The sequence below is a fragment of the Acanthochromis polyacanthus genome, chromosome 1 (assembly GCF_021347895.1).
Source record: "Acanthochromis polyacanthus isolate Apoly-LR-REF ecotype Palm Island chromosome 1, KAUST_Apoly_ChrSc, whole genome shotgun sequence".
Taxonomy (NCBI): Eukaryota; Metazoa; Chordata; class Actinopteri; family Pomacentridae; genus Acanthochromis; species Acanthochromis polyacanthus.
In genome coordinates, this window is record NC_067113.1 from 32,208,753 (window position 1) to 32,221,161 (window position 12,409).

The following is a 12,409-nucleotide window of genomic DNA, read 5'->3' on the forward strand; positions in this document are numbered from 1 at the left end:
CAAACTGACATTGCAATATGTATTTGAAAAAATGCTGAAATTTGAATTACTTATTCTAGAATGAAGCTGTAGGGGGAGTGGTCTGCACTGAAAGTCACAAAGTATTGCTGAAGAAAGCAGTTAGGAACCTTTCTCATGTGGTGTAATGCTGACAAATGCATCCAAAATAGTTGCTTTTGTTGCTTTGTTCAGCATTCAGATCTCGTTTTGGACTCAAACTTAAGAAATGAGCAGCAAATTTTAAGACGCCAACAGAATATGTACACACGTGGACAAAATTGTTGGTACCCCTCAGTTAAAGAAGGAAAAACCCACAATTCTCACTGAAATCACTTGAAACTCACAAAAGTAACAATAAATAAAAATTTATTGAAAATTAAATAATCAAAATCAGCCATCACTTTTGAATTGTTGATTAACATAATTATTTAAAAAAACAAACTAATGAAACAGGCCTGGACAAAAATGATGGTACCTCTATAAAAGATTGAAAACTATTTGACCAGAGTGACATGATTAACTCAGGTGTGTCATTTAATTGACATCACAGGTGTTTCCAAACTCATAATCAGTCAGTCTGCCTATTTAAAGGGAGACAAGTAGTCACCCTGCTGTTTGGTGAAAAGGTGTGTACCACACTGAACATGGACAACAGAAAGCGAAGGAGAGAATTGTCCCAGGACATCCGAAAAAAAATGATAGACAAACATCTTAAAGGTAAAGGCTATAAGACCATCTCTAAACAGCTTGAAGTTCCTGTGACAACAGTGGCTCATATTATTCAGAAGTTCAAGACCCACGGGACAGTAGCCAACCTCCCTGGACGTGGCCGCAAGAGGAAAATTGATGACAAATTGAAGAGACGGATCGTTGGAATTGTATCCAAAGAGCCCAGAGCAACCTCCAAAGAAATTAAAGGTGAACTCCAAGGCCAAGGTACATCAGTGTCAGATCGCACCATTCGTCGTTGTTTGAGCCAAAGTGGACTTCATGGGAGACGACCAAGGAGGACACCACTGCTGAAAAAACTCATAAAAAAGCCAGACTGGAATTTGCAAAAATGCATGTTGACAAGCCACAAAGCTTCTGGGAGAATGTCCTTTGGACAGATGAGACCAAACTGGAGCTTTTTGGTAAGGCACATCAACTCTATGTTCATAGACTCAAAAACCAAGCATACGAAGAAAAGAACACTGTCCCTACGGTGAAACATGGAGGAGGCTCAGTAATGTTTTGGGGCTGCTTTGCTGCATCTGGCACAGGGTGTCTTGAAAGTGTGCAAGGTACGATGAAATCTGAAGACTATCAAGGCATTCTGGAGAGAAATGTGCTGCCTAGTGTCAGAAAGCTTGGTCTCAGTCGCAGGTCATGGGTCTTCCAACAGGACAACCATCCAAAACACACAGCCAAAAACACCCAAGAATGGCTGAGAGAAAAGCGTTGGACTATTCTAAAGTGGCCTTCTATGAGCCCAGATCTGAATCCCATTGAACATATGTGGAAGGAGCTGAAACATGCCATTTGGAGAAGACACCCATCAAACCTGAGAGAACTGGAGCTGTTTGCTCATGAGGAGTGGGCCAAAATACCTGTTGACAGCTGCAGAACGCTCATTGACAAATACAGAAATCGTTTAATTGCAGTGATTGCCTCAAAAGGTTGTGCAACAAAATATTAAGTTATGGGTACCATCATTTTTGTCCAGCCCTATTTCATTAGTTTGTTTTTTTAAATAATTATGTTAATCAACAATTCAAAAGTGATGGCTGATTTTGATTATTTAATTTTCAATAAATTTTTATTTATTGTTACTTTTGTGAGTTTCAAGTGATTTCAGTGAGAATTGTGGGTTTTTCCTTCTTTAACTGAGGGGTACCAACAATTTTGTCCACGTGTGTATGTGTTTCTATTCCAAATCATTCTTTCTATAGGTGAAATATGTCCATACAATTGATGTTACATTTAATTTTTCCAACCAAACCTTCTATTTAACCACAAAAATATCCTTTATTTATGCCTTCTACTGCAACACATAGTGGTATTTTCTATCTTTCAATAGGATATTTGTTTGTTTGTGTGCTCAAAAAACATTAAAAATCACCCCTGAAAAATAATCAACAGCTTTATCAATCAATACTCAATTATTAAAGCCATGCTAATTGCAAGACGTTGCCAGAAAACGCTCGATTATGGTCAACGTGTTCATTTTTTGCAACCGAATCGTCTTTTTCAGCTCATTTTGCAGCGCACACGTGAATCCTGCATGGCAACAAACTCCAACAACTCTTTAAATCAGAGTACATTATGTTCTATCAGACACACTTCTCTTGTAGATTAGTCATGGAAAATGAGTAATAAAAAAAAGCACACTGAGGGAAAAAGTCGTGAGCTAATTTGCTTCCCCGAAATGTCACGCTAAAACGACGCATTGTGCAGCCCCGTGTTGAACTTCATTTGTCCCGAACAGTACATTGAATCAAAAAGAGAGAAAAATAACGTATTTAGCTTCCCCTAATTGATAGAAATGCAGTGGATGGAATAACAGAAACGTCTGTACAGCACAAAGAGAGAAATGGAGAACAGTTTCACCTCCATGAATGTAGATGGTTGCATTTCCTGTATTTATATATTATATATCCAAAATGAGGAGTAAATCCCATCACATCTTTGAACCCTCCTGTTGTCTTCATTTACAGGCACTGAAAAACATTGTTTCATTGTCTGAAAAAAATCCAAAAATTCAGAAAAAAAAATGCCCCAAATTTCTGAAAAGTTGCAAAACCTTCAGGAAGAAAATTCCAATAATTCCTTTAAAATGTCGCTTAAGTTATTTTTTTTAAATCCCCCAAAAGTAACAAGAAAGTTCTTGTACATATTCTCCAAAAATGAGTAGAAATCGTCCAAAAGAAAATCCTTAAAATACCTAAAGTAATTCCATATATATCAGTAAAACTTCTATTTTCTTTCAGAACATTCACACAAAAAATCAACCAAAATCCAGCGAATTTCGCTGGATTTTGGTTGATTTTTTGTGTGAATGTTCTTAAGAAATGTTTCTATTTTTTACCATAAAATGTTGAAAATGGGGACATCAGAAGTTTTACTGTGAAAATATTCCCCCCCCCCCCCACATTTTCAAACTTTAAAATGGGTTAATTTTGACCCACAGGACGACACAAGGGTGAAACCGGAAAGACACAGATTTGCATGTCAAAGTGAAGTCAGACTGAACCCCATAATCCAGTGTGACGGTGCCTTTGCTGCCGTTTCTCATGCAAACATGGACCCCTCCACCGCCCCAACCTCCTCTGCATGCTTTAAACTACTTATTTACTTTTAATATTAGTGATCAGGCATTGGGTTGTTACATTACCTCGCCCTCTATGCTGAACAAACCCGGCTCGGATGACAGGAAGCGTTTGTGAGTGATTGCTGGGAGACTAATTAAGACGCGTACATTCGAGGCTTGTCAGCCACAATGTGGAGATTTCCGTTCGGTTTCGTCAGCTTTTTTTCGCCACGCAAACACCGTTACGCCGCCACAGCCGCTTCCGCGCAGGGAAAAAGAAAAAAGAAAAACATGCAGCAGCATATCAAATGTGCCAAACTTCAATGGAAAGAGATGAAAAAAGACGAGGAGGAAGACTGGGTGGCTGCACTGGGCCTTCCGCTTTGATCTCCATGGATTCTTGGGTGAATTCTTTAACGGCACGTTGGGGCAGGAAGCAAAAAAAAAACACGGATTGAAATTTCTGCAAAATCACACGAGGATAATGTCACAAATAAGCCAGAGCTGAATCAATAAATATGCTAAACCAGGGGTGTCAAACATGCGGCCCGCGGGCCAAGACCGGCCCTCCAGAGGGTGCAATGCGGCCCGACTTTGTAAAAGTAAAAATTACAGAGAAGACATTAACTGCAGTTGTATTTTTGCAAAACTATAATTTTAAAGTAATTTTTAGACCATGACAAGTTGTTTCTAGGTTATTATGCCGTAATTTTACTGGTCCAGCCCACTAGAGATGAAATTAAGCTAAATGTGGGCCGTGAACTAAGGCCCCATCCACACGACGACAAACCGAGCTCTAAATGCATAAGTTTCTTGCCGAATCTGCGTATCATCCACACGAAAACGGCGTTTTGGGGGTCTGTAAATGATCATTTTTGAAACCAGGTTCCAGAGTGGAAAGATTTTGAAATTCCGTATACGCAGCTCCGTGTTTACTGGCTATCCGCTACTTTTCAGATACGCTTGCGTCATAGTTTCGTATCTTCATTGACACGCATGCGCAGTTTCATAACTTCATTGACACGCATGCGCCACACGCGGCAACGACAACAACAATGGCGGCGTACAGTGTAGCAAATGTGCTGATGAAGCCAGTGATCCTACTATCCCTGTTGCAGCAAAATCTCCTTCCTCTCAATCACCACCAAGTTGAACAAACAATTATCGAGGACACATTATGGCACTTCATGGATACACCCCGGAAAAGGACCCACTGTTTTTTCTTCTGTTTGCGCGTGTTTCCGTCATATTGTTACAGCGCCCCTAGAGGTCTGGCATGTGTTTTACAGCGCTTCCATGCGTATCGAGTGCGTTCATGTAGACGCACACATTTTCTGAGACGCCTTCGTCTTTATGGCGATCGTTTTTAAAACTGTTAAGCGCTTTGTCTTCGTGTGGATGGAGCCTAAGATGAGCTCGACACCCCTGTGCTAAAACTTGGAATGCTTTTTTTTTTTTTTTTGCCAGAAAATCTACAGACGTGTGCAGGAAAAGAGGCGTGAAAGATCCACGAGCACTTTGGCCGTGGAGACTCCTCACATTATGCTCAGAGGTGACCTCAATAAAGCCCCCTGATCCTTTAGCTGCCTGAAAGATTAACTGTGGTCTCGACCGTCGCCGGAAACGAACACACACTCGTAAACAACACACACGGCGACACAATGGGGGATGATTGGTTTCCTTCAAAGCGTCGGGGAGGTGTGCGGAGGCCACTTTGAAGGAGGTGATTAAAACACAGGGGGCCGCTCCGGATCAAACACTTACTGTACATTAGGTATCCGTCGGCACAACACACACTATGAGGTGAGGTGGTGATGAGACGGTCACCAGGACTGGGTCAACGCGGAAACCTCGTTATCTGGAGAGGCTCCGATCCGCTCGTTTGTGAGGGGGAAAAACAAACGGCGTTGAATCGTTCAACCATCAATCTATTAATTTCGCCACTTTGGATGGAACTGGCAGTTTGTGTTTGCGAACATTATCGGGGTCTGATGAAGAGGCATCGATATCTGTGACACGGGAGGGTTATTCGCTGTAATCATTTGACGACTCGATGGATCGACCCAGTCCTGAAAACACAAGCGGCATACTGATGGTGATTGGTACGGAGGCAAAAAAAAGAAAAAGGAGAAAAGAAAACACTGATTGCAGCCTCACGGCGGCTGATGCTGACATTTTCATCCAATTAGTACAGCTTACCGTCATCAAAGAAAACGAAACTTTGAGACTTGTCTGCATAGGAGGAAGGGGGGGAGAAGAAATTAAAAAAACACACAAGAGGAGAAACAAGAGAGTGAGTTCAGTCACCTTTTTCTGATCAACAGACGAGCAGTTTCCTCAGGTTTCAGACAAACCGACACACATGTAAAGACCGATTCTGTGGTTAGCAGGCACGCACATAAATATCTCCGCCGAACAGAAGCTTCATTTCCTGCCCTCCTTTACCTCATGCATATTAAATATCATTTTCCAGAGAAAATCCCTCAATGTCTCGTCTTTGTTGGGCACAGAGAGATCTTATCTTGATTACCGTCTACAGGCTATTACCAAAAATTGGATTTTATCAGCGATAGTAGTTATATGAGAGAAAACCAGAAGACGTCAATGAATGAAGGTATCAAGGAGAGGGGAAAAAATGACATGTGCGGGTTTTTTTTTTCCACAAGAAAAGAGTTCGAATTAATTTTTTTAGTATTCCGATCCGTCCAGCAGAATGCGAAACCAGCCAGGAGAGGATTACTGTGAAACCAAGAGGCATAGTTAAGACGTTTCTGAGTGGAGTTTGCATCCAAAAACACGCATGTTAATGTAATCTGCGGTTCTAAATTGGTCGTAGTTGTTGATTCTCATCTTCTGTGAGCTGGGAAAACCTTCAATCCTCCTGTGAACGTTTAAAAGATACAGCCTGTGGTATGTTGTTATACCTGCTGTCAAGGAAAACACATTTATCTGCGCAAAATATGCTCCAAAACAGATCAACAGATGGCCATGTGGATTCATTAAAGAGGCTGTCTGAGATCTTAATGGCTTCGTGGGTTGCAAAACTCACAAAATATACAGCGATGGTTGTATAGTTAAGCCTCAAGTGATTCATTTTCATGCCAAATTTTGATTTATAATGATTTTTTAGGTTTCATTTGCTTGGAAATGACACATAAAGGAGACAAACGATGGTAAAACATGACATTAAAGAGGTTAATCATGACTTTTGTCAAGAAAATGCCGAGTCTAGAACTATTTGTACCCCTTTAAAACTGCTGAAAAAGCAGCCTTCATGCCATTTAAATTGATTCTGGTGATTTCTACAATGCTCCACAGTATTCTAATACACTACAAACCAACAACAGCTGATGCATCAGTTCTCTAGTCACTTATTTGCAAGTCATGGTTAAAGCCAACGAGCTCAGTTCAGGACAGTTTTGAGCAGACGTTGCATCCAAAAACACGCATGTTAATGTAATCTGTGGTTCTAAATTGGTGGTAGTTGTTGATTCTCATCTTCTGTGAGCTGGGAAAACCTTCAATCCTCCTGTGAACGTTTAAAAGATACAGCCTGTGGTATGTTGTTATACCTGCTGTCAAGGAAAACACATTTATCTGCACAAAATATGCTCCAACACAGATCAACAGATGGCCATGTGGATTCATTAAAGAGGCTGTCTGAGATCTTAATGGCTTCGTGGGTTGCAAAACTCACAAAATATACAGCGATGGTTGTATAGATAAGCCTCAAGTGATTCATTTTTATGCCAAATTTTGATTTATAATGATTTTTTAGGTTGCTAATAGGTTTCTTTTGCTTGGAAATGACACATAAAGGAGACAAACAATGGTAAAACATGACATTAAAGAGGTTAATCATCTTTTTGTCAACAAAATGCCACGTCTAGAACTATTCGTACTCGTTTAAACTTTTGAGAAAGCAGCTTTCATGTCATTTAAACTGATCCTGGTGATTTCTACAATGCCCCCATAGTGTTCTAACACACTATAAACCAACATTTCAGCAGCTCTGTAGTCACTTATTTGCTAGTCACGGTTAAAACCAAAGTGTGCCGCTGTTAGTTTTCATCACCAACAGCGAGCTACACATTGTATCTGCTCACGAAGCAGGAAAAGATTTGAAAAAAAAACATATTCAAGTGTTTTCAAGTGGACACGGTGCAAAGCAGAAAAAGTACAAGGTGTTCCACGCTGAGAGAAAAAGCTCAAAGAGCGAGGTGGGAAACTAAAAGTGGGTCCTGCACCGGCAAGACAAATTCAGGGATCGGCAGGAAGGATATTCTCATGAATGTGAGCAGCTACAGAACAAAAAGTCAAGGAGGAAACTGATAAAGGCTCGTCTACATGGAGGAAGACGCAAACGGGTGAAGAAGAAGCTTCTGGTTATGAGGTTTGTGCGTTTTTCTGGACGCAAGGATGAGGGTTTTTGCTTGGAAACAGAAAGGAGACGCATGAAACCCCAAGAACACCATCTTCAAGGTCAACAATGGTGGCAGAAATGAGAAGTTTTTGGGGTTTTTTTCCAGCAGATTCTGCGGGAAAACATCAGAAAATGTGCAGAGAAAGTTGGTCTCTGGCTGCATTGGACCTTCCAACAAGACGATGACATGAAACGTAGCTGACAAAACAAAGTCTGCACTTGAATCTTATTGAGTCTTTAGAAAAGACCAGAGTGACAACAAGAAAACCTTCAACTTTAAAGACCTGAAGCATCACAACAGAGGAGAGGAAGAAAATCCCAGTGGAGACATGAAGAAAACTTGTTGTAGGGGCTTTACAGTCGATCAAATGAACGGATCTGTAGCAAAAACGAGAGAGAAAATAGCTAAAAGTGTTCCATTAACATCTCTAACTCAATGTCTTACTGTCATTTCTCCCTTTTTATGTCATTTCCAGCCTGAATAAACCTCTAATTCAAACAAAAAAAGCTTCTATAAGTCCAAATGTGGCGCAGGGATGACTGATTCTGAGCTTAACTCTCTATTTACTCCTGTTTTCAGAAGGAACTCCTATCCTCACTCTTCATATTTAAAATCATAAATATGTTTTTGCGGTTTTGATTCGAGTTGGCAAGGAAGGAAAGAGAAAAAAAACACACAAGAGGATTATGCAAATTGAGGCAAAGTGGAGAGCCGGCGAGATCGATCAAAGGTGACAGCAATTTAGGGCAGAAATTACGGTACAGTCGTGGCAAACAGCGCTGAGGAAGAAGAAGGAAAACACAATTACACAATGCATCGTTAGTCAAAACACTGGCAATTAGTCATTCTGTGGCAGCTGCTCGTCATCCTCCTGGAAGCGTTTATTGCTTTAGAGGCTTTCAATTAGAAATATAGGATATTATGGCGCGTGTGTTTGCATCAGCTGCAGTGTTATTCCTCTGCTCTCCATCGCCGAATCCCAAGACGCCAGAGAAAAAAAAAAGAAGTTGGCCTCCAAAAAATCGACTCCTCTGTACAAGTTGGACTAATTATCTCTGTGGGCTTTCATCTTCTTCTTTTTTTTCATTTCTGTAATTCTCCCCTCCTTTCAGAGCCTGTTATAATCTCGCCCCTGTTCTCTTTATCTCGCAGCTGTACAGTATTACACTCCAAATGAGCCGGTCCTGCTCGCCCAGCTGTAATACCCCACTGTGGCAGAGCGGGCGCAGATACGGCAGAAATTAATACCTGAAGAGATGTGTCCCGTCGATAACATACTTACGCGCGATATGAATGTATTCCCCCGGGAAGAGCCTTTGTTCGTCCCCCTCCCCTTCGGCGCCGACACGAACGACTCACGTGCGAATTCGAACTCGGATTGCAAAACTGCAAATGCGCCGTTTGAGGTAATTCATAGTGCAAAACGTAAATTAAAGAGTAAACGGTGACTCGGCTCTGTAAACGACTTTGAAAGCTGTTTTTTTTTTTGCCGAATTTACAATCAAAACTAATTTCTTGCACAAACAACTTGTATAATTTGATAGCATCTGCTGCTGATTTGCATGGTTCAGACTGCAAATCTTTGTCCGTTTTATTTGTTGCATAATCATAGAATTGTCACATTATCCTCACCATAATCTAGTCTAGTATCATTATCTTTCAAAATAAAAGTAAAGAGTCTATTAAAGTCGTATTTCAAAATGGTAACCGGTGACTCAAATCTAAAAACGATTTACGTTCAAAACTACTTTTTCTTTATTATTTTTCATCCACAAGCGGTTTAATAGCATCTGCAGCTCATGTGCATGTTGAAAATGTTTTTATTTGTTGCATAGTTGTAGAATTGTCACATTATCCTCCCCTTATTCTGGTCTATTATCACCCTATTTCAAAATAAAAGTAAAGACTGCATTATAATCCGATTTCAAAATGCAAATATCAGAGTAAAAAGTGACCTAAATCCGCAAATGACTTCAAAGCACTGGCTTTGTGATGCCTATTTTACAGTCAAAACCATTTTTTTCCATTATTGTTTTTCATGCACAAGCAGTTTAATTGCATCTGCAGCTCATTTGCATGTCTGAAAATTAAAAAAAATCATAACTATGCCCATTTTATCTTTAAACAGTAACTTTAATAAGGCTGCAAACTCACCAATAATTAACAAAGAAAAATTATATTCAAAGCAATAAAATGCTTTTCCTGTATGCATAAAATAATAATATCTTCATTTCTTTTTGCATAATTGCACAATTGGTTTTTGTTGCGTAAATTGTAGAATTGTTTCATTATCCTACAGTAAAAAAAAAAAATCTGCCTCTATTAACAAGCTATTTCAAACAGAATAAAGGAGTTTATTATCATTCTATTTCAAAATAAAAGTAGAGTATCATAATCCTGCTTAAAAATATAAATATAAGAGTAATTGGTAACTGAAATCCACAGACTACTTGGAAAGCAGGATTTGTGATGCACATTTTACAACATAAGCCAATTTCTTTATCATTTTTCCTGCACAGACAACTCATAATTTAATTTGCATGCTTCCAATTGCAAATCGTTTTTACTTGTTACATAATTGTAGAATTGTCACATCATCCTCTGTATTCTGGTCCATTATCATAATTCTGTTTCTCCTGCTGCAGCTGATGCATTTCCTCAGAGAACAGAAGCTTTGGTTGCACAACTCAGCACAAGTTACTCATAATCTTTAGTTAATGAGTAACTTTGCACACAACGCACACTGGCTAGTAATTAGCACATCTTAATTACAATAAGTTATATGTAGAGCATTGAAAGTGCTTTTAATGGATGCATTAAATAAGAAATCATTGATTTCTCTGTGCATATTTTGTGCAACTTCAAATTCAAAAGAACTCATTAAATTATCCCCCTTATTCTGGTCTACTATTATCCTATTTCAAAATAAAAGTAAACAGTTAAAGGGAACTGAAATCAACATATTTTCAAGTCTAACTTCTTTAAAATTTCTCCTGCACAAAGAATTTGTGTAATTTAATAGTGTCTTTCATGTATAAACTAAGACTTTTTGACTTCCTATTTGCATTTTGGTGCAACTTCAAATTCACCAGAACCTCCTCATTGATTCCTTTTCGCAAAGATGGCAGCCACAAAGCGGGGAGGGGGAAAATAAAAAGCCTCTTCTTTAGCCTCTTCGTGTGATATTCTGGGAGTAGAAACAGTCGAGTAGCAGCAGCCTGCGCAGCTTGAGAGTCTCGGAGAGCCATTTGAAAAGCTAAGTGAGTGATCGATGACAGAAGTCAATTATCGCCTTGCGGATCTGTCAGCGGCGGCTGTGCAGGCCGAGCGTCGAAAGCCTCCCACCTCTGACTAACCACCAACAACCGAGGCTTCAGCCCAGCCAGACAGGAAAACACCGGACAGCGAGTCCATGACAGGCAGCCTCACTCTGCCATTACCTCCACATGCTCCCACAGCGAGAGGAAGAAACCCTGCTTATGTTTATTCCTGTGTCTGCACGCCGTTAAATCCCCTGCAAACATTTTACAGTTCGCATGTGTCACATTAACGAGCAGGAAACTTTCATTTGCCAAACAATTATTCGGTGCAGCTTGCAGCAGATAAAAAAAAAGCTTGAACAATGGCTGCATGCGGTTACGTAAGAGGGCGGATTTCTCTTGCTCTAATGGGCTGAGGAGATTCGCCTTAACCGAGAGGCTTTGCTGAGGAAAGGACCTGTGCTGAAGGGACTCGGCTAATGTGACTGGGATCTGTGAGCTGACAAATGGGCTCCGAACCTGCAGAAACTACAGAACGTCTCGGAAGTGACTGCATGCATTAGTGGAACGTAAGGAGCACGAAAAACTTTACATTTTACACACTTTTACACAGATTTTATCTGTAGTAAATATGCATGCATCTGCAGCCTAAAAGTTATTATATTTCAGTAATAATGAGTGAAAATCAATTAATTCTAGATTCTGAAAATGCACTCTCCTTTATTCCCTGGAATATTAAATTAAAATGTAACTGATTTAAAGAGCCCATATTCTGCTTTTTGGGGTTTTCCCTTTCCTTTACTGTGCTATTGAGCTGTGTTTTGTGCATTTTAAAGGTCTGTAAACTAACAAATTCCACACAAAAAGGAGGTATTTTTGCTCCTCACCTGCCTGAAACATCTCGTTCGACATTCAGGCCTTAATTCTGTTACGTATTTATGTCATCGTGTGACGCATTTGTATAACGTCTGCTTAGCAGCTAGTTGGGACTATCCTAAAACTAGAAAATGTTCAGCTTCCTCGCAATATTTTCTTGCTAAAGCTACTTTTCCTTAAGCTACATTTTATCTACAGTCTGAAAATATACTTATTTTTACTTCCTGAATTACATCAAAAATGTTTAGCTGGTTTAAAGAACCCATATTTTGCTTTTTGGGGTTTTGTCTTTCCTTTACTGTGTTATTGGGCTGCTTTTTTGTACAACTTAAAGATCTGAAAACTAACACAAAAGGGAGGCATTTTCGCTTCTCACCTGCCTGAAACATCTTGTTTGACATCTAGGCTTTTATTCTGTTACTTATCGACATCATCATGTGACACATTTACACCCCCTGTCAAAAGTTTTGAGACACTTTCTTATTCAAATAAATTAGAACCCGTCTCAAAACTTTTGATAGGGTGTACATAACGTCTGTTTAATTGCTAATTTGGCCCAA

General features: G+C 39.7%; 1 protein-coding gene across 5 annotated transcripts in view; it reads right to left on the bottom strand.

Annotated features, from left to right (window-relative positions):
- slc4a11 (solute carrier family 4 member 11) overlaps nt 1-12,409 on the bottom strand; it is a 173,151-nt gene that overhangs the window by 52,663 nt on the left and 108,079 nt on the right. For 4 of the 5 annotated variants that reach the window (XM_051952307.1, XM_051952453.1, XM_051952401.1 and 1 more), the window contains exon 6: nt 5,489-5,521. The exons of the other annotated variant lie outside the window; for it this stretch is intronic. In XM_051952307.1, coding sequence (XP_051808267.1) covers nt 5,489-5,521 — 33 coding nt within the window. The remainder of the gene's footprint in view (nt 1-5,488; nt 5,522-12,409) is intronic. 5 annotated transcript variants of the gene reach the window in all.